This window comes from Corvus moneduloides, chromosome 9 (assembly GCF_009650955.1).
Source record: "Corvus moneduloides isolate bCorMon1 chromosome 9, bCorMon1.pri, whole genome shotgun sequence".
Taxonomy (NCBI): domain Eukaryota; kingdom Metazoa; phylum Chordata; class Aves; order Passeriformes; family Corvidae; genus Corvus; species Corvus moneduloides.
The window spans coordinates 9,343,346-9,366,106 of NC_045484.1; the positions used below are offsets into that span (position 1 = coordinate 9,343,346).

The 22,761-nt window shown below is 40.8% G+C and overlaps 1 protein-coding gene across 5 annotated transcripts in view; it reads right to left on the bottom strand.

Annotated features, from left to right (window-relative positions):
• The window catches only part of DENND1B (DENN domain containing 1B), a 165,544-nt gene that overhangs the window by 137,265 nt on the left and 5,518 nt on the right, over positions 1-22,761 (bottom strand). For 3 of the 5 annotated variants that reach the window (XM_032117239.1, XM_032117237.1, XM_032117236.1), the window contains exon 2: positions 13,557-13,621. In XM_032117239.1, the coding sequence (XP_031973130.1) occupies positions 13,557-13,621 (65 nt within the window). Of the gene's footprint in view, positions 1-13,556; positions 13,622-16,407; positions 16,516-22,761 lie in introns of those variants that run through there. The other 2 variants (XM_032117241.1, XM_032117238.1) reach the window with 1 other exon arrangement.

The window sequence follows — 22,761 nt, forward strand, 5'->3', positions numbered from 1 at the left end:
ACCATTTTCCAATGCTGCTCTGTAGTAAACATTTTCTTAAGAAGAACCTAATGAAGTCGATAACATTGATTTCAAATTCATCTCTCTTGGCCATTGGTGTTCAAAGTAGATCTGGAATAAAATCTGTCTCTGCCCAACCCTGCATATTTGCAGTACTCCAGTACATCTAGTTAATAACCTGTGAAGTTAAACAAAAATCTCCATAAATGTTGGTGAACCATGTATGAACATCACATGGTAATTAAACTTCAGAACTATTGATGTATATTTCAAATGTGGTTTCTTTGGTTTCTAGAACATACTATTTTCTTGTAATGGATGGGTATTGCTCTCTGACAAGAATATTAATTTAAGATAACATACACTATCATTTTTTTTTTGGTTTACAAATGTGACATGACTGCTAACATTCCTATTAAATGTATGAATTGAATATATACTGCTGTGACTTGAAAAAAATGAGGTTCTGGAACACTGATTAATAGAAAGGCACTTTCTCAGTTTCTGCAACACTTAACTTTCAACATTTATCTCAGATTAAGCAAACTATCTGGTTTATGATTTGCATTGTGTTCGATGCACAAGCACAAAGCTACTATACTACCTGCTATGCTAAGTAATATATACTGTTCTACATACCCAAAGCAACATTAACTAAATACAGGTCTTGAAACAAAGAAAGAGAACACCAAACCCACTTTAATCTCTCTGCATACAAAGCACTTTGAAGCATCACTTTGTTTGCAAATATCGTTTATGCTGTTCTGGCACTTTCTGTCCTAGCAAGCCTTTTTGTCTTGCTCCCTGAAAGATGAATATTTCAAGATATGCTGACAATTAAAACATACTGGTCATGCTTAGATGAATAATTTCTAGTGTTAAAATACAAAGAAGCAGAACTCCAGTAGCAAAGTCCCCCAGCAGCACATGCCAGTACCAAGTTTCCCTGTTATATTAAGATAAAAGGAGAAGTGTACATGGTGAGACACAAAACAAACAATGCTCTTCTACCAGATTATAAAATCCCGTTATGTTCCTAAGACATAATATGAGCAATTCTGTTTTGGCTCCATACGGACCCCAGTTATGTTCTCAGCAGAAATCCAGAACTGCATCTACTAAGGGTATATATTTACTTTACACAGATTGGCTCCAAATCCATGCTACAACCATAACGAGCACCTCTGCAACTGTCCTAAGTTGAATTAATTACAGGCTCTTTTACTGCAGTCATTAACGATGATGTTAACTGGTGAATACATAGATCATTCTGCAATCCCAGGCCACAACTTACTGAAGTGACTGCATACACAATGCAATTTTTATCATCAATACTTCTCTCTCCTTTTAGATGAGTTGTTGAATATTTTAAAAGTTGGAGAGCATATGAAGTACAGCCACTGTTCACCAGAAAGCTAAAATTTCTACTTCTCCTTCTGAAGAGAAGATCTTGTAACAAGGTATCCTTATTTTCACAGATTGCCGCATAGAGTATGTTCCAGTTTATGAGAGTCCAGCAGCCATAGAAAGCATCACCAACCAAAACACCCAGATAGGAGAAGCCACGCAGATGGGTTCTGTTAGAGCAAATGTTGTTACTGAGAAGTTTTCTGCAAAATGCAGAGAAAATCAGTGTTTCAGAGCTGAGAGACATGCAATCCCATGTTAGGAGAGTCAGGCAAACCTACAGATTGAACTGAAGTAATTTAGGGCTGGAAGCAAAGTAATTTTTTCTCTTTTTAGAGCTTCAATGCACACTGCAGTTTCAGATCTTTCTCATCTATTTAAACTGCACGAGGCAGATCATATATGAGCAGACCAAGTTCATGTTCCCCAGCACCTACAGAGCAAGTGCTTGGGATCTGCCCATCCTCACAGATTTACTGGCTTCAAGAGCTCTGCTGACCACAGCCAACACAATTCACTACCTTTTTATTTCCAAACTTCATCCTATTTCACTTCCACTGAAAATTCTGGCTGTTTAATTTATTTTTATTATTATTTGATCTGGTTTACCTTGTCACTTTCCACAACAGCAGGAGCTGAAAGGATTTCTGCTTTGTTCACTGTTGAAAACACAATGCAAATTCCCTCCAAGGACTGCAAGACCTGACAAGTATTCTCAACGACAGTCTGCTGTATCTGTCAGTGTCCAGTAACATCACACAAATTGTTTATTTAAAAAGAAGAGAGTCACCATCACTAGCTGCCACACAATTTAAGACAGGCTTTAGTTTATTAATGTTTTTACTGCCAATGAAAAATGTTTTCAGCCAGGCACTTGAGGAGTGGTCATCTCAAGCTTTTTTTTGTCAAGCAGTGTCATAGTATTGATTTCTACCATCACAACCAGAATGTAAAAGAATGTATTACAAATCATTCTTTGTATAATACAGCATATTATATCAAGACAAGAAAAAAATATAAATTCCTTACCTATTAATTACATATGCTAGTTTTGATTTTTTTTTCCCTGCCTGACACTTGTAAAAGAATTTTTAAACTAGAACTAGCAAGGTGCTAGAGGACTCTAAACCCAAGTTAAAGCAGATGGAAACACGTACTTACATTGGCATGGGACGTGCCCATTTCCAGAACTAAAATGGGTTTACTCAGATGCACCAATTAAAAATGCCTGATTGAAACTGAATGCTCAGAACTTCACCTAACTCAGGTTTGGTGTCAGGAAGCTTTACTTGTCCTGGCACAAAACCACTGGTATCACAGCCTCCTCCGACGTGACAGCAAAAGTTCACCTGCTACTAGGAAACTGAAGTTCTTGTTAATTTGGCAGTATTTTTAGCAGGGAAAGGGTACCTAGAGTATGAATACCAGCAAAAGTCTTTCCTGGACACAAAATTCATCAGAATTTCCTCTGCTGTGTCACAATACTGTTAACTATTTTCAGTTCTATGAATTACTGCATGATACCAATCTAGCACAATTGTGGTCTTTAGCCAGAATTTTGTTTACACAAATTGAAAATTTAACCTATCTCCAAATCTGCAATACTTTAAAGTGACTACAGGTGACAGGGATCTAACTTCGAGTATCTGGGTTTTTTCTTAAGAGCTAAATTTTGTTGTGAACAGAAAACTGGGGGGAAAAAAAAAAATTCACAAAAGTTGTCACACCCATTTCTTCAAAAACAGGACCAGAGTTTAACAAAACCCAAACAGATTCCAACACAAAGCCAACAGGAAGATAGTAGGACAGAATAAGGGCATACCTAGTTGTGTTTATCTTCCTGAACTGGCAATACATTTATTTTAACGAACCTGAAACACTTGAAATTAACACTAAAAAATGAAACAACAGCCAATGCTACATTGCATGGCATAAAAATCCCATGAATTCCTCCCTATCTGACCTGCATAATTAACTTTTCTTGTCAGCTCCAGAGCAGCTGAATGGCGAGCGTGCCCACGGAGCCAGCCTGCCAGGTGCCACCAAAAGCAGGAAGGATGCTTCCCTCACATGCTTTTAGCAGTGCCAGTTATTTGAAGTGAAACACAAACAGCAAACACGCACAGCTTAGGAGCCAAATGACCTCCAGAAGATGGGAACAGGACACAAATGATCAGCTCCTGTCAGCAAGACTAAGTTACAGTAACTATTTCCTTGTTACTCTAAAAGCACAGTGGTTTCACTCCATTATTTCAAACTCATGACAGACTTCTAGGTAAGTTAGCAATCATCACACAACCCTTGTCCTTTACCTTTACACTGCTACTTTTTCTTATTTTGCATTTAAACAGAACACAAACACATTCAATGTAGCACAAAACACTTTTTTTTTTTCCATACTGCATGTTAACCGGATGATATAAAAATTATCACTGTTCCATAATAACTCAATTTCATTCCTGGAAACAGCTGCCTTAAGCTTTTCTTTGTAATTTCTGAAGGAAATAATGCCATGACTATAATCATTATCAGCATGGCTTCTGTGTGTCAAGTGCAACTATCTCAACACAGTTAAATTCAGTATTTAGCATCCACTATTTAAATACTAAGATAGCAGATTTTTGTGTTTAGCTAGTCCTTTAACACAGCAAAAGAACTGCCTCCACCCAAAAGCAAACACTTCATACCATCCACACAATGACAACACAGCTTAACCATATTTATACATGTTCTAATACAGGTTCAAGTGGCACAACAAATAAAATCCTTGATATTGAACAGCATCTAAAGTCAGGTGAATAGGAAGCATTTGTGTCACTTAATTGTTCTGAGTTTAAGGAACAATGCAGTGTTAAACCACTTATGGCAAAATACCTTGGTTATGACGATTATGCCTCTATAATGATCAAACTTGCCACTAACTATAGGAGAAAGTTTCACGAAGGCTGGCTGCACTTCAGGTGGCTCTCTTGAAAGCTGTTTCTTGCATAGGCGAAGTTACAGCAGCTCAGGGAGTGGGTATCCAGAGCCAGCCCTACAGCTGCCAGCTCCAGCTGTGGGCATACCTGAAGCTGCTTTCTGTTCAAGTTACAAAGCATTATTTACTTTTCTTTGCAGAGTATCTTAACACATAACAACCAATAAGCACCATACACGATACCTTTACATTTGCCTATAGCCTATCATAGCTACTACCATTATCATGTTATAGTCATTATTATCCAATCACAAGAGTAAGTAAGTTACAATTTAAGTTTACCGTGGAAAATTCTCAGACCTCTCTTCTTCTTCCTACATCGAATTTCTTGTTTGCCTGCCATCTCTCTCTTTTTGGTAAAGACATGTTTTCTATTTACTTATGCTCTTCTTGAGACTTACTTGGTGAAAAACATGTCTTTGTTTGTAATCACATACCTTTGTCCTATTCGTAAAAATCTCCTTCCAACTCATCTCCCACCTTTGCCTTCTCAGTTATTCAGTGGTCAGTGTTTCAGCAAAACATCTTTTTCTCTATATCAAAACTTGCTTTCATTTCTATCTCATCCTCAGTTTCTACATTCAGAGATCTTTCTGCCAAGCCTACATATCTGTGAAACTTTCTTACCAAACTTTCATCCTCCCCAACAATTAACTAAGTTTGTAAAATATGTTCCAGAGAAACCCTAACCAATATGCTCCTTTCAGACACAAGTTTTTGATTTTAGGTAGGTTTTAATCTACATCTGAATGTGTAGAGAAACCAGATTCAGGAAACATAATCTAAGGGCGTTGCTAAAACCTTGTTTCTAATTAAGGATTTAATACTTGGACATAACCTTCCAAACAAGGATTGAGAATTTTGCAAAGGAACACAGTAAGACTGTAAACCGCTGCCTTGGCTTTCCCAGTGCAGGAAGCACAGATACCACACCCAAAATCTTGTTCAGGCCTTTTTTCTTTACTTCTGCTTTTTCTCTTCTTTTTTCCATATAAAGTTCAGTACTAAGTTTTAAACTCTTCTCCTAAACCAGATTCACAAAATATAAAAAGTCTTTGTTCACCCAAATTATTCAGTTCTAAGCATAAAGCTACAGTTCTCCAAAACACATGGAAAAATATTAAAGGTGAATATAAGAAGTTCATGTTTTCAGTATTTTATTACTTTATCTGTCAGTCACATAGAATCTTCCATCCTAAGTATTTGCCTGTAAATATCATGTTTTCACTAGGATCTTGGAGTTATCACATGTCAGCATGCCATGAAAAATACAGATTTTTAACATATTAGTTGCAAAGCAATGCTATGCTCAAATTGCTCTTACTACATTATTTTAAGGAATAAAAATAGCACTTTACTTGGCTTCAGGGGTTTTTAAGCCCTTCACGAACACTTATGTAACTCTTCCCTTTGCAGCCCTGATCATGTTTTATTTTATTTATAAACAGAAGTATCTATTTCAACAGTTAGACGATGAGCATGTGCATCTACATGTATCTGCCATTCCCCAGATAATATCATCAGTGACAAAGGAAAAAAAGAATTTAAAAGACTATTTTTGTTAACCAGTCAGGAAACCCTACACTTCAGCCTCTGCAAGTTAGTGGTAGACAGAGAAGTGTCCTACAGCTTTGCAAAAAAAGCATTTTAAACCTCGGAAGTTTAACCAGTTTTCAAAACTTTTCAGCAGATTTTAAATCCTCTGTACATAAAAAAAAAAAAAAAAAAAAAAGTCATTAAACTATATCTGAAGAGAGCAAGCAGCATAAAATACCCCACTGAAGAAAGATAAATCTCTGTGTATGATGGGCTGGCTGTTCAGTGTGTGGGAGGGCTGAAGCATGCTGACATTAGCTTAGGAAAATATGCAAACTCTTAACACTTCTGAATGCAAGCAATTTAAAAGCCCACAAACTATCCCCCAGGCAGCCATCGCAAATAGTGAAGTACTAAAATGAAACTAAAATTAAATTTGAAAAAAAGCACAAAAATGTCAACTTTCATATTGACTGACTACATTACACGATACATTACACAGATCACTGTTTTCAGCTTATATTTAGTTACACTAATACTAGTTTGTTCATTCTACTCAATTTTATACAAATACTAACTTGGTATAAAAAGGAATTTGTATCACTTAACTCCTCAAGTTTTTCCCTTTTAATTTCACTGCCCAAAACCCAATCACACTGCTGAAAGCGGCATATGGCATTACATGAAAAACTGACACAGACGGGCAAGTGCCTGCGGGGGAATAATTCATCTCTACCAGCATTGATACCACAGTGCCTGCCCCCACATTACTACAGCTGGAATCCCTGCAGTGAAGCAGAGCCTGCCACTCCTCCAGGACTGTCCTCTGCCTGCTGGGGAGCAGGGTCAGCCCTCCCCACTGAGGTCTCTTCACCCTGGTAAAGAATGCAGGCGAGATAGGAGAAAGGGCTTCCTTGACCTATTTCTTCAGCAGCTCTCACCCCTTCCCCTCCTACACACACATATCTGCACCCACCTCCAAATTACACAAACATCCAAGAATCTCTGGAGGTTGGCAGAAAAAAAAGATCTGTAGGAAATGAGACACTGAAAAGTAGCAACATTTTCCTCCACATTTTTGCATCTGTGGAGAAGCTGAAAGCTGGAGAGACTACACTCCATTTCTCAGTCTCTGGAGAACAGAAGGAAAAGGTAAAAAGCATCAAAATGCCAATCTTTATCTTAGATGCAAAATCATTCTTGTCTTAATTGTTTTTGTTGATCGTAATTTTCCAACACCCACTCTGTGCTAGTGACAGTCCAAACACACAGAAGACATTGTTCATACCCTCAGGGGCATTCCAATTAAATGCAAGAAATTTGAACACAATGAAAATACTCATTTAGCTACAACTGGAGGGTTTAACGATTATAATTTATGAAGGATTTACAGCTATGCTTGGTGTTCCTACACAAGAGAACTTCAGCTAAATTCTGCCTTATATTCCTTGGTTTTGTCTAAAGGACAAAAGTGATGCTCTACCTGTTTTTCATACACTACCTGCTTTTGTCTTCAAAACAGTTACATAACCCTCAACAAAAGACTGTAACATTTCTGTCTCCTAATCAATCAATCCTATAGAGAAACCAGGCTAGATTAAATGTCCTTTTTAGCTTCGAAATTTCAACAGAAAAGCAAGAAACCACTACAGGGAAGTAGCACTAACCTAAATAACAACATATGAGTTAATGAGTTGGGGCAGGGGGGCAGGGGAGCGGATGTTAAGCTTAATGAAGCTTCTGAAAAGTATAAAAAGAAAGTTTAATTTTTTTAATACACAAAACCTCCATCTAAGCTAAGACTATAAGCAGATATCCAATGTTCTGAAATGACATTTTACCAATTGAAAAAGCACCTTTAACTTTTTATTGGTGTAAAATAAATTCTATTATATTACACAATATTTGAGACTAAAAATATACGCAAAAATGAGACACTTGTAGGAAAGTTTATCTAGTTCATACCTTATCTAGTTCTAGTATAAAACATATAGTTGCTCTCCATAGTCATCTGAAGAATAGAGTATACTTTAAAAAAGTAGAGAAACCTAAGTTACCGTGAGCCAGTATTTATTTAGTACCCTTCCAGCTAAAACCAACAGGGGAAAAAGGTTAGCAGTACATAAAGACTGCATCAAAAGTTTTAACTGCTCTTAAAAAAAAATCCTACCGACTTCATGTGTTACACTAATAGAATTATCTTTTTGATCAGGTTCAAGAGATGCTCTACAAAAAAAAATGTAGAGCAGAGGAAAGGGGTTATCTTGATCAGCATGTTACACCCACTGGCTCAGAGTATGCGGTTAACAAACAACTATCTAGAGTGAAGAAAAAATAAAAGAAGAAAAAGTAGTGCTTGCTCTGTCCATAATCCTAGGGGCAGCTTTGGAAGATTCTTAATCAAAACCTTACCAAAGCAAGACAGGTTACCCTTGGACAAAACTACCAACTGCATTAAACATTTTTTTTTTTTTTTTTTAATTGGGACCTTTCTGGATTTACATATTTTGTTAGCACCTTATAGATAGCAATCAAAGCTCACACAAAGAATTCTGCATTTCTAGACTAATTTCTGGACTTAATGCATACAGTTTTTAACTCTACCAACACACAAACTGGATTTGTGGCTTTTTCTTGAAAATTTAATGAAAATAAGACCCTTTAAAGAAAAATAATTTAGAGATCACACATCTCTAAGATTTATTATCATTTTGGCAGAGGCAAGATAAACTACAGAAGTCATTCACGCAATTCAACGCAACCTATTTAACACCTTCTCTGAAAATCGCATTATCTAGCCCTAGAGCTATATGAGACTTGTTAGCATTTTAAAAAGAAATAGAGACAAAGCAACCAAATTTCAAGGGTGTTCCAACAATTATACTTAGATTGAACAGAAAATGAACCGGTACTTTAAAAGGGTAAAACTTTAACAGTCAGGACTGCTTTAGACCCAAACCACAACATTCTTTTCTGGATCTACCTGCAGCCTCCAAGGAGCCTTTTTGTTGCTTTTTTTATGTGCTATAATCAAAGAAAATGAAGGTGTAGCAAACAGCACTCTCTCAACCACACTGAAACCAATCTGAGTCATCTTCTTGGGAAACCATGGACAGAAATGCTGAAGACTTTGTTCACAGAAGCAATTGCACATTGCTTGTCTACTGCTGGCTGCCCTATCTGCACTGCCTTTTTCATCTGCAACCCAGTTTTAATAGAACCAATACACAGGATGTACAGTTTATAGACGGAGTTAAATTACCAACTTCATCTCTGTCCATTTAACTCAAATCCACAGTTCAGACTTAGAGGTGTGTATGCACAACATGTATATGCTTGTGAACTCATAGCACACAGATAAATATACACTCCTCACAAAGATTACAATGGCACTATTAATTTGGACATCTCCTGTGGAAAAGTTCAGAAACAGCAACCTTCCAGAAACTCAATTTACTTTTCATGATAGAAGGATCTGGATAGCAAAAAAGAAGCTGCAGACTGCTTTGTTCAGAGAGTTCCTAGGCTCCAGCACATCTTCCAGTGTCAGCTGCAGCGTAATTTTCAAGGGACAAAAGAGTGCCAGGAGAAGAGTAAAGTTGCTGTAGGTGCAGTTGTTGAGCAATAGCCTTATGTAAGACTGTGCACTTGGGACAACTGTGCCCCTGCTTTACCCCTGATACCCAGGAAGGGTGATTCAGCCCAAAGTGCAAAAAGCTTTTCACCCTAAAGCTAAAGAGCAACTCTTGTCGTTAAAATAACACAGCAGTTTTGATGATATCTGTTATCAAGTTGCCCTCTGGCTCTGTAAGTGAAAATTTAACACAGAAGGCCTGCTGCTGATAGTAAATTGAGCACACATTTTTGCTATTTCTTGTTTACTTGTTCATTAAGAAATAACACAGAAAAGAATTACAAAAATATACAACTTCCTGGAAGGCAGTGTAAAACTTTTTGCTATAAGGTGCTACTCACACTGCAAGCCAAATTCATAATTAACAAATACCAGGCTGTTAGAATAGCTTAGCGCTTATGTCCCAGTCACTTAGCAAACTCTGGTGAACAGAAGATAACTCATCTCAAAGTTTTGGGAGAAACGGGTTATGAATTTTCATAAGTAAAAGCTGTCACATTGACTAGTTACTAATTGATGCTTACCACCCTCAGCACTGCAAAGGACTTGAAGTTTTGACATGGGCTACAATCTGATATTGGTCTTAAGGGTTTTGTCTCCTCTTTGGAGATTTATTCTGAAAATACAGTAAGCAATCCTAAACTGTTGAGGGAATTATGAGAATATTTAAGTAGAGAGTATCCTTTTTTTTCTCTCCTGCGTGAGGAAATGGTTGGAAGATCACTGCTCTAGCAATCCTACTGTGCACCCCTGTAGTTTAAAATAAAGTTAACAAATATTCAAGTATGTAAGCTACTCTTAAGTCACAAAAAATCCAACAACCGTATATCCAATGGGAAACAAAATTTTGATCCAGCTACAAGTACATACATGCTAGCACGAGTGAGCCTGTAGCCAATTCAGGAGCTACCTACCAAACACGAAGGATAAATTCATATTAACCTACATGAAACTTCTTTGGTTTCTACTCAATGTAAACACCTATGTTGAAAATAATTAGTTGAATGATTGAAGAACAAATTTCTTAACACATATAAACCCTGCTGCATTTCATGTATGTATGATCCTTTACAGCTGGAAAAGTCCTGGGACAATGTAACATCTAAAAAACTGACATTCCTTGAGAGCTGCGTTGTAAGTAAGAGGTTATGAAAAAACACTTTTCCAAAAGTGTTTAACAATTTTAACAGCAAAATTCTTCAGCATATCACATTGTTGAAGGCATTTAGCATCCCCATAAAAACATCTTAGTAAGAGCTACACATGCAGCAGGGCCACCTCAATTTTGATTTGTTAGAACAGTTACACATTGGTAAAGGGAAATTAAAATGCAGGAGAATGCAGACTACAGCAAAGCTTGAAAAGAAAAAGCTTAAAGATACACGGGTCACATTAAGGTCTTTCTCTCTCCTAAGTCGGCTTCTCCTGCTGCTCACTCATGCAGGGAGATCATAATTTTGTGATATTTCCACGGCAACACTGGTGACAGTGATGTCACAAATTCGGTCCTGACATAGCTTCAGGATCAAGTACAAGGAGCAGATGGGATGCGAGGGAGAAAGCCCCTATTTAAACACAAATCTCTTTCATGAGAAAGAAAGAGGCATGAGCAAAGAACCAGGTGAATGGATCACGTTTTCAAGTATGATATATTCAAAAGATTATCCTAGCATGAAAATCTATTTAAAGGCAAGACCTACAATACAGGGTAACTGTCAAATTTGTTAGGCCTTATAATAAACCAACCTTGAAAGCTCCCTGTTTTGCATGACAAGCCCTGTGCTCCATTTCTAAAGTGGCAGTGAAGACAATACACTTTTGTCCCTTGTGAATTTCCTTTGGATAACTTTAACATTCAGATATATTAATTTGATACATCACTGTGCTCATAATACCATATGTAAATATGATGTCAAGCCCTCACTAGAGAGTTTGTTATCTGAATTAGATATGATATGAAAGACATTAAAGCAAATCCCAGATGGGTCACCAAGTACAAGAGGATGGTAACTGGAATATTCAGCCAGCACTGTTAGATTGGCTAAAGGGACTGTACTTTCGTCCTGATCTGTGGATGCATGCAAGAATCAACACAAGCTCCAGGCCAGCTAAAGACCCCTAAACTCCTTACCAGACTCCAAAAAATTACTGGTATCAAACCTCCTTCCCATCTTTGGTCACACCATGAGCCAAGAGCAACTGAGCCCAAACAGCATAAAAGGGATTGTGACAAAAAGAGAAATAGCAGAGAATGCAACCACAATATAGTGACAGTCTCCGCATTAACTCATGTCACAGTGCAAGGAGACACTCGTAGATTTCTTAATAATGCTCCTCTCCAAAGAAGACAAGTGGTAAACAGCAAAACTACCTACCAAGAGAGGCAGGGAAAGTGCCTGTGACCAAAATTCAGGTGTAGGTGGTCATTCAGAGATCTGCAAGCAGTGAAAAGTGGTTTCTTATGGCAGCAGTGGCAGAAGGATGCACAAGAAAAATCAGAAGTCAAACGGGAGATAAAAGGAACTAAAAGGATATAGATCCACATTCTGATCACAGAAGAAAAAAGCCCACACTATTCAAGATTTCAAGATGAAGACCTGGAAGGATTACCAACAGTCTAGATCTCAGGAGAGAAAGGAAGAAAGGGAGTAAAATCTGCAGGCTGAAGCTGGGCCTAAGCCAAGATGCGAACGGGCCCCCAGGAAGGGATGCTGGGTACAGGCAGAGACTAAAAGCACAATGCAAGGAAGAACAGATCCAAAGTCAAGTAGCTAAGCAGGGCTCCCAGACATTATCTATGAAATCACTGAGGCAAAAACTGCAAAAGGGAGAGAAAAGAAGGCAAACAGTGCCATGTGATACAAGCCACAACAACGATCAGAGTTAGGAAAGTCCACCTGATTTGCCAAACTATAACAATACCAACAGCAAATCAAAAAAGCAGGCGATGAACTGAAGGGTGCTGGCTGGTGACAAAAATAATTAAAAGACCTGAAGAACTACAATTGTTTGGCTTGAAAAAAAAATAGGTTTTTTTCCAAACACATTAAGCACATTCCCATGACTAACACTGACAGAAATGCTGTCTGAAATTAAAAAAAAAAAAATAAAAGGAATAGTTTGGGGCTAGTTTGGGGCTATAAACTTCTACAGGCCTCTTACTTGTTAGAGTAGTAAACTCTGGAAACAGTATCCATTAGCACAGTAGGATAAGAAATATAGTCTATTTTAAGATGTAGTTTATTGTTTTTACAGTTGTGATTAAGACACAGCTGTCACAGACTAACAGGACTACAACACAACACCACCAAGACTCCTCCTCTTCCTTTGCTTTTGTAAGGCCAACAACCTCGGATGAGAACATGAACCGAGTTCCCCCAGCGGACTTTCTAGAGGTCACTTTGATTTCAGTACTGGAAATCCCATCTTCTTTTTATCCAAGAGGAAAAAAAGCCTCTCCCAGACAACTCTTGCAGTACTACATCTCTTTTACCTCGTGTTTACAGAGATGTGAAAGCGATGGCTGATACAAGCTCAAGCCAGCTCTCACTGCTGTTTGTATGGTGTAGCAAACCAAGACAGCCACCAAACATGAGCTACAAAGAAAGTCTCTCCCTATTGTTGTTCAGAAAATAACTTAGTTTACCACACTGATCAAAATTAACATTCCCCTGATAGACAGAAGTCAACTATTCTTCTAAAATGAAACCCCACACAGAATCAACATTTTATGAGCAGAAAATACACTTCAAGTCCAAGTTTTGCAAATATATCATGCAGAACAAAAATATTTTTACAACAGCTAAAATAAAAACATAACAAAACCCCCCAACAACTACAAAGTAATAGATTTTTAAAAGCAATAAAATAATCATAGGCACATTCTAACACAATCTCAGTCCAAAAGCAATTCAAAGTATAAAATAACACTAGATTGGGATGCCAAGTATTTTTTTCCAGCTGTCATTTTTCTATGCAAATATCATAGGCACAGTGTATTACCTTCATTTTCTGAAGCTTGGCATTTTACTTTCAGTACCAAATCAAAGGTACGTTCTGGATTTTCCCTAGAAGAAACAAACACAACCAATTAATCATATACATGTTTCAGATCTTATTTCCACTGTTACATCCTTTCCATCCTTTTTGTACAATAAAATAAAATTAAAGTATAATTAAAACAAAATTAGTACTCCGATTAGTCCTAAGGAAGAACCAAGAAGTCACATTTCCCTATACAGCCTGAAGAAAGGACTAAGAAAGATAAACAAACTAAACTGTGTGATTTATTTACGTGATATTGTCACTGCCTTATACATCAAATAGCTTTTAAGTCACTCCATCACACCCCACCTAACAGCTGAGAAAAAATACCTACTACACTCCTTGTCAATCAATCAATCTGCAACATTAATGGAGTCACAGGCAGCCTTTTCTAAAGTTATGTCTTATTTCTACTGAATAGGAACAGCCCATCATTACACTTCCATTTTAAACCCCAAGGCCGAGAATCATTTGGCTCCCTCTTTCACCAGATATTGATCGCCAGCTGGGATTCAAAGGCTGAACCTCAGGCATGATTCACTGTGAGAGCCAACGTGAGAGCACTAACTAGGGAAGGACACAAGCCTGAGCTGGCCAGGAGGACGAAGCCTCCCTATCTGCAGCAGCCATCAAGGGCAGCTGTGTGCGACGGCCGGCCGGCGCCTCTTCCACCTGATGATAATAACAAACTGCATGTGCCAATAGCAATTAACACTCAACCTAATCCCAAACTGCATATTTATTGAAACAGTTCTAAACGCCATTACCATAGCATCCACCCCTCTCTGCCTACCGAGCACACTGCTATTTATATTAAAAACAAGTGGTATAACCGCACCCATATCAATTATCTATTTAACCACATAAAAGGCTCACACTTGAACTCCCGTCTTCTGTAACACTCCCACTGAAGTCAGCTGGAGATTTAAGCATTGAAAAAAAAAAAAAAAAATCCAAGATTTGCTTCCAGGTTTCTAGAATGCTTCACATAAAGCATACAGCAAAATAAAACGTTGTTTCTTTAAATAAAGTTTTGAATGAAATCCAAAGGCTGAGCTAGGGAAAAACTCAGCTGTCACAAATTAATTGAATCAGTACATGCTTTCACTGACCTCAGCACCATCATCAACTGAGATATGCAATTATAGTCTAATTCAAATTATGAAGACATAACCTGCCTATATCACACTCCTTCCTTTAATGCATTTTAAAGCATTTTGTTGGGGAAATCCTGTATCTACTGATCATGTGTGTAGGAGATGAAATTCTGGTCTGAGTTATAACAGCCTACATCCAGGACATTGGAGATTTCCTCTGGTGTTGTACTGCCCATTGTTCCTCTGGCTGGTGAGCAGGTTCAGAATGAAACTGAAAAGGCTGTGCTTGGTTGAGTCACCTAGAAAACTGAACCACAAAAATCCTTCATTTAAAGAAATGACATCTCCCCATGACACTTTTCTAGTTTAGGCGTTGGTTTTATACTCTCAGGTTGGGGTTCTAATGTGAATCAGTTCAAGTGCTACAAACACCAAATGAGTGCTTCTAACTCAACTCCTAGCTGAATTATACTCATGAAAAAAAAGCTCTTTGAAGTAATACTGCCTTCTGTCTTTCACCGTAGTACTCCAAAACTGCTTTTGCAGGAAAATGCTTCTAAGTTTATTCTTCACATCCCACTACGCTTAGAAGTGTCAAAAATGTGTCAAACTAATCTGAGAATTGTGAGCCCGTCTCTCGTCTCTCGTTTCGCTGCCAGCTCCGCGGTGCCAGCCTGCTCATTGAGCACGTATGGACACGGAGCTGTTTGTCAATTGCCGAAACCCATGTGTAACATCTTGTCACTTTCAATGGCACGAGAGCAGGCGGCCGCTGCCGGAGGGCAGCCTGGACGGCAGCGCTCCCAAACACTCAAAAAACCTCCTCGGCACCTGCCATGCTGTAATGGCAAAACGGTGGTCTGCAACCACCATGTCCATAAGCTAAGACACAAGGAGTTTCACCTGAACACGAGGAAGAACTTCTTTACACTGAGGGTGGCAGAGCACTGGAACAGGCTGCCCAGGAAGGTCGTGGAGTCTTCTCCTGGAGACGTTCCAAACCCACCTGGAAGCGTTCCTGTGTCACCTGCTCTACATGACCCTGCCTTGGCAAGGCGAGTGGATGGGATGATCTGCAGAGCTCCCTCCCAACCCTGACAATGCAGTGATCTCCTGAAGGGATGCCTGTAACAACCTCGGCCCGCGGCGGCCAGGGGCACTGCGGGCAGCTCTGCTGGGCCTGGCGGCCTCGGGACTGCGCTGCCACCCCCGCACGGCCCCCGTTCACCGGGCACAGCCCGACCGGCGCCGGGGCCTCTGCGCGGCCCCCGCGGCGTCCCCCGCGCCGCTGCGGACGGCGATGCCGGGGCCGCCGCGGGGGCCGGAGGCTGGGGAGCGGCCGGCAGAGCTGCAGCCGCCGCCGCCGCCGCCACCGCCTCCTCCTCCTCCTCCTCCTCCTCCTCCCCGCCGCCGCCGCGGATCGGGTCGGGGGGCGCCGGCGCTCCCCCCGCGCCGCGGGTCCCGCCTCGCCCCGGCTTCGGCCCCGCCGCCTCCAGCCCGCCCTTCCCGCTGTCACTCAGCGGCCGCGGCGGACGCGCCCGGCCCCTCGCACGCTCCCGCCGGGTGGGCTCCCGCTCCTCCCGTCCCCGCCCGCCGCACGCCGGGCCCGGCGGACCGGGGCTGCCGCGGGGCCTGCTCGCCGCGGGGGCTCGGCTCGGCCCGGCCCGCCGCGCCCGACAGCCCCGCCGCGGCCCCGCGCACGCAGCACTCACTTGAACCTGCTGTCCATGGTCACATCGCGGGCCCCCGGCGGCGGCCCCGGCGCCCCCAGGGACAAGCGCCCCGCCCGGCAGGGGCGAAGGGGCAGCGCCGGCCGCGGAGCGCTGGGCGGCGGGGGCGGCTCAGCGCCGCGGCGGGCGGCGGCCCATGGCTGCTCCGCTCCGCTCCCCCGGCTCGGGCCGCGACTGCGGCGGAGCGGCGGCACCGCCTCCTCCCCTGTCTCTCAGTTCCTGTTGCAGCCGCTCCGGCACCTTCTGGGAACCAGGAAGCTCCGCGGCGGCCCGGGGAGCCGCCGGGGCCGGTGTCACCTGAGGCCGGCGGGGGCGGGCGGGCAGCCCGTGCCCTCCGCGGCAGGTGCGCGGGGCCCGGGGCGCTGCGGGCCCTGCCCGAGCCCCGCAGGTGGGGCAGGGCAGCGCACAGGGACCGTCATGTGTCACCTCAGGGGCACCTTCAGCCTCTGCTACAGCAGCTCAGAGGATGAGTCCGGCTGCTGTGTGCACTGACACATCGTAACAGCCCTTTTACGTTCTTCGTGCACAGCAGGAGAATGGAGCTTTTCGTACTAAAGGTCATAAATGTTAATTTAACCTGCGGTAATCTGCTTAGCTTTTGTTTTTATCGAGTGCTAAACAAACACTATCCCCAAGTGCTCAAGAGCTGGTGCAGCAGGGACCGGCTGGAGCAAACCCACCGTCCTGTAAACACACATAAAAAGCTTTAAGTCTTCGAGTGCTTCCCGCGAGTTTGGAAAGGAAATAGAAATAGCACCGTCCTTGAGAGGCTTCCAAGTCTCATTCATCTGAGAGGCACTGAGCCGCCAAATTCCCACCTACACCAAGTTTCCCTCACCAACATAGTAACACTGCAATGAAAAAGTGCATAAAATAGATTCTGTGGTACTGGGCCAAAGAAAAAACGTCAGTCTTTTCACTCTTCCTACAGAAACTAATCATCGTATCAACAGTTGAAAAGATGAAAAAGATTCAAGCCAATTATATATTAAACACATAAAAATAGCATTAGTGCATTACTGGGGCTGAAAAATCAAATATTCAAAAGTCAGGAAATTACAAATATTAACTCCTCCAAACCAATATTGGTTTGGCTTCATTGCACATCCTACACATCTCACAGGACGCAGATTAACTAATAATGAAACATGTAGATGCGCAACAAAAAGAACTGAATGTTGCAGCAGCAACCTTAGCTTGGGGATTTTCTTGGGTTTCAAGTACTTACTTTCCCAGTCCACATTCTGCAGTAATTTTTGGCTGTGTTTTAGCAGCCAGTATTTGCAACTCCCACTGAAGTAAATGAAATTGCTTGGGGCTTTGTATCCTTAACACATAACTACACACTTCATATAGCTCAGGGATTTTTTAGAAAAAAACATTAAATGTGAATTTTTGTATACCATGAGAGGCCCTCACAGCAGGCAGCGTTAATCCACTCACTGTTAAATTGAACTTCTCTGGTGGGATCAGTCTGGACTAAAGAGCCAGGAGAGAGGGGAGCAATGCCCATGTCTGCTCTAGCAAGGGGATGGGAAGAGCAAGGCATCCAGCACTCAGGGATTTTACAGAGCCAAAAGGGCTCCAGCAGCACCTTTTAATGCTGGGTACAGTAGAAAGAGCACATGGAGAAGGACATGGGACACAATCACAGTTGTTCCGTACATCTGCCTGTCTGCCTCCCTTCTGCCCTCCATCTCTGCCCCCAGACCTACTGTAAAGCACACAGAATTTGAAAGTCTTTTCTGCAAAAAGTGGCCAATACTTTAACAAGATTGAACTTGGATCAGATGATTATCCAAATATTGAGACATTTTACTTGTGGAAGATTTCCATTTGAGGTGTACAAGAAAGCAAAAAAGAAAAAAAAAAAGCCATGTTTCAGGATTTCAGTAAATCTGTATTTTGAATTACAGGAAATATTTTATAAGTCTAATGTGAGTTAGAAGAGTCTCTCTTCTCTTGAGCTGCTGATGCTTGCCACTTTTGCAGACAGTGGTGGCCTGTCAAGCTGATCTACCATGCAATTCCAGCCACTCTTGGACTGGGGTCTGTCTTGGCAGATAGGACCATTGGGTCCCTTAGATTTCATTTTATCATAATTGGAGAAAAAAGAGGTAGGGTTTCTTTCCCAAAGTAAATACATACCTTGTCACTGGGGTGAATTGACTGCACACAGTGACTAAACCTCGCCTGCCTGGAAGAGCAGAAGAGTAGAGAAAGTTCAAGTTTAAAATAGAAGGCATATGAGAGAACGCCCTGTTGGGATGAGGCTCACATCTCTCAGAGCTATTATTTCAGACTCTGTGAAAGCTTAAGCAGACATCTCTGCCCAGGTTACACTTACTTCATGTTTTCAAGACTGTTTTGCAACCGCAGCAGCTTTTAATGAAGGATGATGTTTTAGGAAAGGTGTTGGTGTTCAAAACCACCTCTTGCTACTGCCTTGGTTTCAGCCTTTACTTGGAAGAGGGTTAGAGGAAGAAGGAAAAACTGAAAGCAAAACCTCACAGATATGCAGAAAATTGATTAATTTAGTATATTCTGAAGCTGTGACTCTAGTTTACTTTTTTTTGCTCTTTGGTTTTTCTCTCCAAATTAGAACCATGAAGCAAATGATACTTGGACTTCTCAGAGTGAGCTGTTCTACATGTAATCCAGAAGACACAAAGCCTTTTTTCTTTATGTTTTGCATATCATGAAAATGGCTGACCTTGACCTAAATTATATCTAAAAGATTAGCATAGGAACTGATATAAGAGGATTTGCTGGAGGTGGGGGAGATGAACATTTGTTTTGTAGATAGGAGCAACTGAAAAACAGGTAACTTAGAGATGAAGATTCCTACTCAATCTTTTGTTGTAGTTTACCGGTGGTGAATATTCATTAAGTCATCTTTGTAGCAGTCTAATAATGTAAAGGAGCTTTAAAGCTGATACAGATACTTACACAATTCAGCTCTTACATGCTGGGAGTAAAAGAGGTCTCATGTTAACTGAATTGGACCTGCAAGCCTTAATTTTCTCCCAAATTTATTAATGCTTTGGAATAAGAGGCTGGATGACAAAATATCCAAAAAATATCCAAAATAACCCTCCGTCTGAATCAGAGAAGAGAAGAATGGAAGTGCCATCAGGGCAGCTCCATCTCAAGGATTATAGAATGGCCTGGGTTGGAAGAGACTTTAAAGATCATCTAGTTCCAAGTCCCCTGCCATGGGCAGGGACATCTCCCACTAAACCAGGTTACTCAGAGCCTCATCCAACCTGGCCTTGATCACTTCCAGGGATGGGGCTCCACAGCTTCTCTGGGCAACCTGTTCCAGTGCCTCAGCACCCTCACAACAAAAAATTTCTTCCTAACACCTAACCTAAACCTACTGTCTTTCATTTTGAGGCCATTCCCCCTTGCCCTGTCACTACATGCTCTTGTAAAATGTCCCTCTCCATGTTTCTTGTAGGCTCCCTTCAGGTACTGGAAGGCTGCAATTAGGTCAGCCTTCTCCAGGCTGGACAAACCCAATTCTCCCAGCCCTTGCTCATAGGAGAGGTACTCCATCCCTCTGATCAGCTGGGGGGCCCCTTCTGGACTCACTCCAGCAGCACCTTGCACTTGGCCTTAGGAAACCTCATGAGATTCCCAAAACTCATGAGATTTGTTATCAACATAACAAAACACAGAGCATACTTTCCAGTTTACAACCAAGCTCAATATGGAAACAACAGGAGATGTAGATGAAAAACGCCAAACAAAATGCCAAAACAAGCATCCACATCCTTTCTGTTAGCAATCCACCATTCTCTGCCATATCAAAACCATGTGGGTTTGGGTCTATAAAAGTGGTGCAAAGCAGGGTTAAGATCTCCAAAGGGGAGATGAGAAACAGACAAAAATGGCCACACATCATGTCACTCAGAAACAGTGGAGCAAGGAAGAGAAGTTCCACGAGAAACCAATTACTTTTTTTAAGTTGATACCACTACATTCACACATGCAGTGATTTTCTTTTGGCAGAGAAAATATAAAAGGGACAGAGGGAAGGCAAAAGCACAAAACCTCTGAGGACAAAAATTACTCTGTTCAGTAGTTAGCATGGGGGAATTTGAATCCTAATGCAAACTGTAAGCACCCAGGTTTTGTGGAGCGAGATTCACAGGGAGCACAGGAAACAGAATTTACCCTACAAACAAATGCCACCCAGAGAAATAATGGGGTTTAGGGATCACTGACTGAATCCAACTCTGTACAGGTCTAAATCTCCCACCCAAATAACTCCAGCAAGGCTTTGAGAGGTAGAAAACCTTCATCATCACCATAAGCTGGAGCACACATATTGTCAATTAATGAACCTTAAGTATGACAGAATTCCTCACTAGCCAGGTAAAAATCTTTTAATAGTCATGCTACTAATAAAGTGATCTTCCTCTTAAGTGCTGCTGAAACCCATAAAGGGATTTCCTTCAGAACATTGTTAGCAGAGCTTGCTGAAAGAGATGTTTTCTCCTGGGAACACCAGTGTGTTTGTCAAAAATGGCAAAATCGAAAACAATGAAGTTTCCCACTCTATGGCTATAATAAATATGTTTTAGAATACTTTGATATGATCAGCAGTTTATACCTTGTACCAAGAACTCCTTCTTCACTCACCCCTGAGTGTACTTGGGTCTGTTTTAGTCCTTGTTCCCTCAAATAATTTACAGTAGGTTTATGTTACCTCAGCAGCTATCAGTACATCTCCTGACAACATAAGCAGCTCACAGACTTGGAAAGCATCTCTTAGAATGAGAGTTTGCTCTCAGCCTCATTTTAATGGGGTTGGAGGTTTGGGTTTTCTATCACCTTGTTTGAATCTTACACACACCCATCCCAAGTTGTAAATGAGTGACTATGTCATCTCCCCTATGCAAAGTTTTCCAAACCACCAAATTCATAAACATCGATATCCCCATTAAACTTCTTAGCCATAATATTGTCATGAGACAATACTTAAAGACAAAATACTGTACTTAAAAAAACCCCACATACCTGCATTATATGATTTCATCATTCAGATTCTTTAAACATAGTCTCTTTGAAGATTTGAAATAGGTCTCTTTCAAGAAGCCTGTCAAGTTTATTAACTAAATACATATATATAGAATATACATGTCTACAAGTATGCCACATTTTTATTGACTCCTTGCGTGATCATACAAACATCTTTTTTAACCTTTCAATGTTATATTTCAAAAGTGCACTGTAAAGAGCTTAAGTTTTCTTGCTTTAGAACAGATGATGATTTAAGGTGGACATGACCAAAAGTGGCATCTCTCCATGGCTGCGTAAGGACTTTTGTGTGAAGCTTGTGCTATGTTATTGTTAAGGTTCAGGGATGCTGCATTCCAACAGCTGTCATTGTCCTTGCAGCCAGGCTATGTGCAAAGGCTCATCTGCCCAAACTCACACACCCAGGTAAACATAGTCATTAATTAATCAGTGGACTCCTGGGCAGAGATCATTGCTTGGACAGAAGTGAGAATTCCCTGGTTTTCTAATCACTGTGTCCTCCCAACAAGAGTGAGAAAGCAGGTCTTCTTATCAGGTCAGCTTTAATTACAAGCTGAACAAAGGAGATGGGGGAACTTTTATGAACATAACTACAAACTACAGAGCTTTGAGAGATAAGACACTCGAAAAGTTAAATGTTTATGATATGGCTGTATTAGCTCAGCATTTGATTTACTGTCAGTATTTGCAAATCTTTGCAGTCTGATCCACAATACCTTTTGTTTGTTAGATAGATTAGCATAATAATCTACAGAAGATGTGAAGTATGCATTTAGTAAATATTTACAAGCCTTTGTAAGGTTTAACCAGACATTTGCTTTTACCTATGCAGTCTGGATGCCTTATCAGTTGTTTAGATGTAAATTAGTTTAGAAATTAAACATGAGTAATGTTTCTATGCATATTAACTTCAATTCATAGACAATTTAGAAAATTTGGGTGGATTTCTAATTTATTCAGATGTGACAGCTGGCACAATCTAACAGTAGAATAAGCCACCTTTCAGGTCTGCTGCCCAAATCCAGCCTTCAGCCAGCAAATATCGAGTGCTTTCCAGTGGATGCTGATTATTCATAGGAGCGTTTGAAAACAAGGGGTGGTCTTTGCCCAGCTCCAGTTTAGATGAGAGTCAGACACCTTGCAGCCAGCTTCCCTGTTAGGAACTTCAAAGAAACAAAAGACAGAAAAAAGAAAGAAACTCTTCTCTTCTTTGCATAGAAAAAAAAATCTCCGAGAAAGTTTCAAGAAACATTGATGGCAACATTAAGGGAATATACCCAATTCTTTCCC